This window comes from Olea europaea, unplaced genomic scaffold (assembly GCF_002742605.1).
Source record: "Olea europaea var. sylvestris unplaced genomic scaffold, O_europaea_v1 scaffold33594, whole genome shotgun sequence".
NCBI lineage: Eukaryota > Viridiplantae > Streptophyta > Magnoliopsida > Lamiales > Oleaceae > Olea > Olea europaea.
In genome coordinates, this window is record NW_019252580.1 from 1 (window position 1) to 1,241 (window position 1,241).

The following is a 1,241-nucleotide window of genomic DNA, read 5'->3' on the forward strand; positions in this document are numbered from 1 at the left end:
TATTCATCTAGAGTGGTGATGATCACTCGTCTATGTAGTAAGGAGGCCACAATCACATTATCCATTGTTTTTCACATTATTTTTTAAGCATTGTTTGATGCAATGCCGAAAATTAGCATTTTTGTTATCGGTACCCATTTACCAAAGTATTACACGGAAATTAAATAAATGAGCCCTTTTAACTTGGTGAAACAATGATTCTATGAAATGACTCGAGTTTTTATGCAAATACGTAGAAATAAAAGAGAGAGGAGTCGAACAACAAATTGCGGATGCAGAGGCAGAGTTCGTGTCAACTCAACTAAGGGTCGAGCTCAGATGCGCTATTAAATAATTTTTATTTGAACAACCGTTTTACACAACCAAATAGAATTACGTGTTTTGGTTACAAGAAGGTAGTACTCGCAACATCTAAACCAACTTATTGCAACGTACAAGAAAAACAAAACACAACCACATAAAATTTGAGCAGACTAGTTTTCAACTCAATTTTCAGGGCTTATGAACTCTCCAGCTCTTCCCTTCGAATTCAAGCATTATTCCCTATCTAACTTTCTCCAGCAGATTCAAAATCTTCACCAGTCTGATTTCACAGGAATACTAGCGCGAAGAGGCTGTTAAAGCTAGTTCTCAACAGTGGACCAAGAATTTGCAGCAACCCAATCAAAGGCAATAGGACTCAAGAAAGCATCTGGTATACCAAAAGTACTAACCAAAGCAAGTGCTTGTGGTCTGATTTCACTGCAAAGTTTGGCGACTTCTTTTCTCACAGCAGCAGCATTGTCTGTTGATAAGTATCCATATCGAAGAAATGCAGCATCTTCTTCCAGTGTGACCAGCACATACATCGATCTAAGAAGACCCAATATATTCTGCAAATGTGTGTAAATTTCTGTCAGTTCACAACTTTCAGAGTGTCCATGTTACTACCTAAGATTCTCATTTTCCCAGTGATAATCGCCTGACAAAACCAAGCGAGTTTTGTTTAGGCATTGCTAGAAAATAAGCCTTGACGAACGTGAAAAGCGGTAATTAGATAGAACATGGATGCAATAAATTTACCATGCTAGGAGAACGTTACATCTTAAACTCAATGACTTCAAAATTTAGTTCTAAACTCAAACCAAATTTGAAGTATAGCAAATATCCAGGACATAGATTATTATTATTATTATTATTATTATTATTATTATTATTATTTTGTCTCTTTCTGGGGGTTGAGCTGGGTCGGGGTTGGGGTT

The 1,241-nt window shown here is 36.7% G+C and overlaps 1 protein-coding gene across 1 annotated transcript; it reads right to left on the reverse strand.

The window, feature by feature from the left end:
• Nucleotides 1-286: 286 nt before the first annotated feature.
• On the reverse strand, nucleotides 287-923 carry LOC111385963 (putative acyl-coenzyme A oxidase At3g06690; the record flags this gene model as incomplete). The annotated part of the gene is made up of 1 exon (XM_023010387.1): nucleotides 287-923. A coding segment is annotated over one exon (300 nt), but the record flags the coding sequence as incomplete, so codon positions are not given.
• Between the last annotated feature and the right edge of the window lie 318 nt (nucleotides 924-1,241).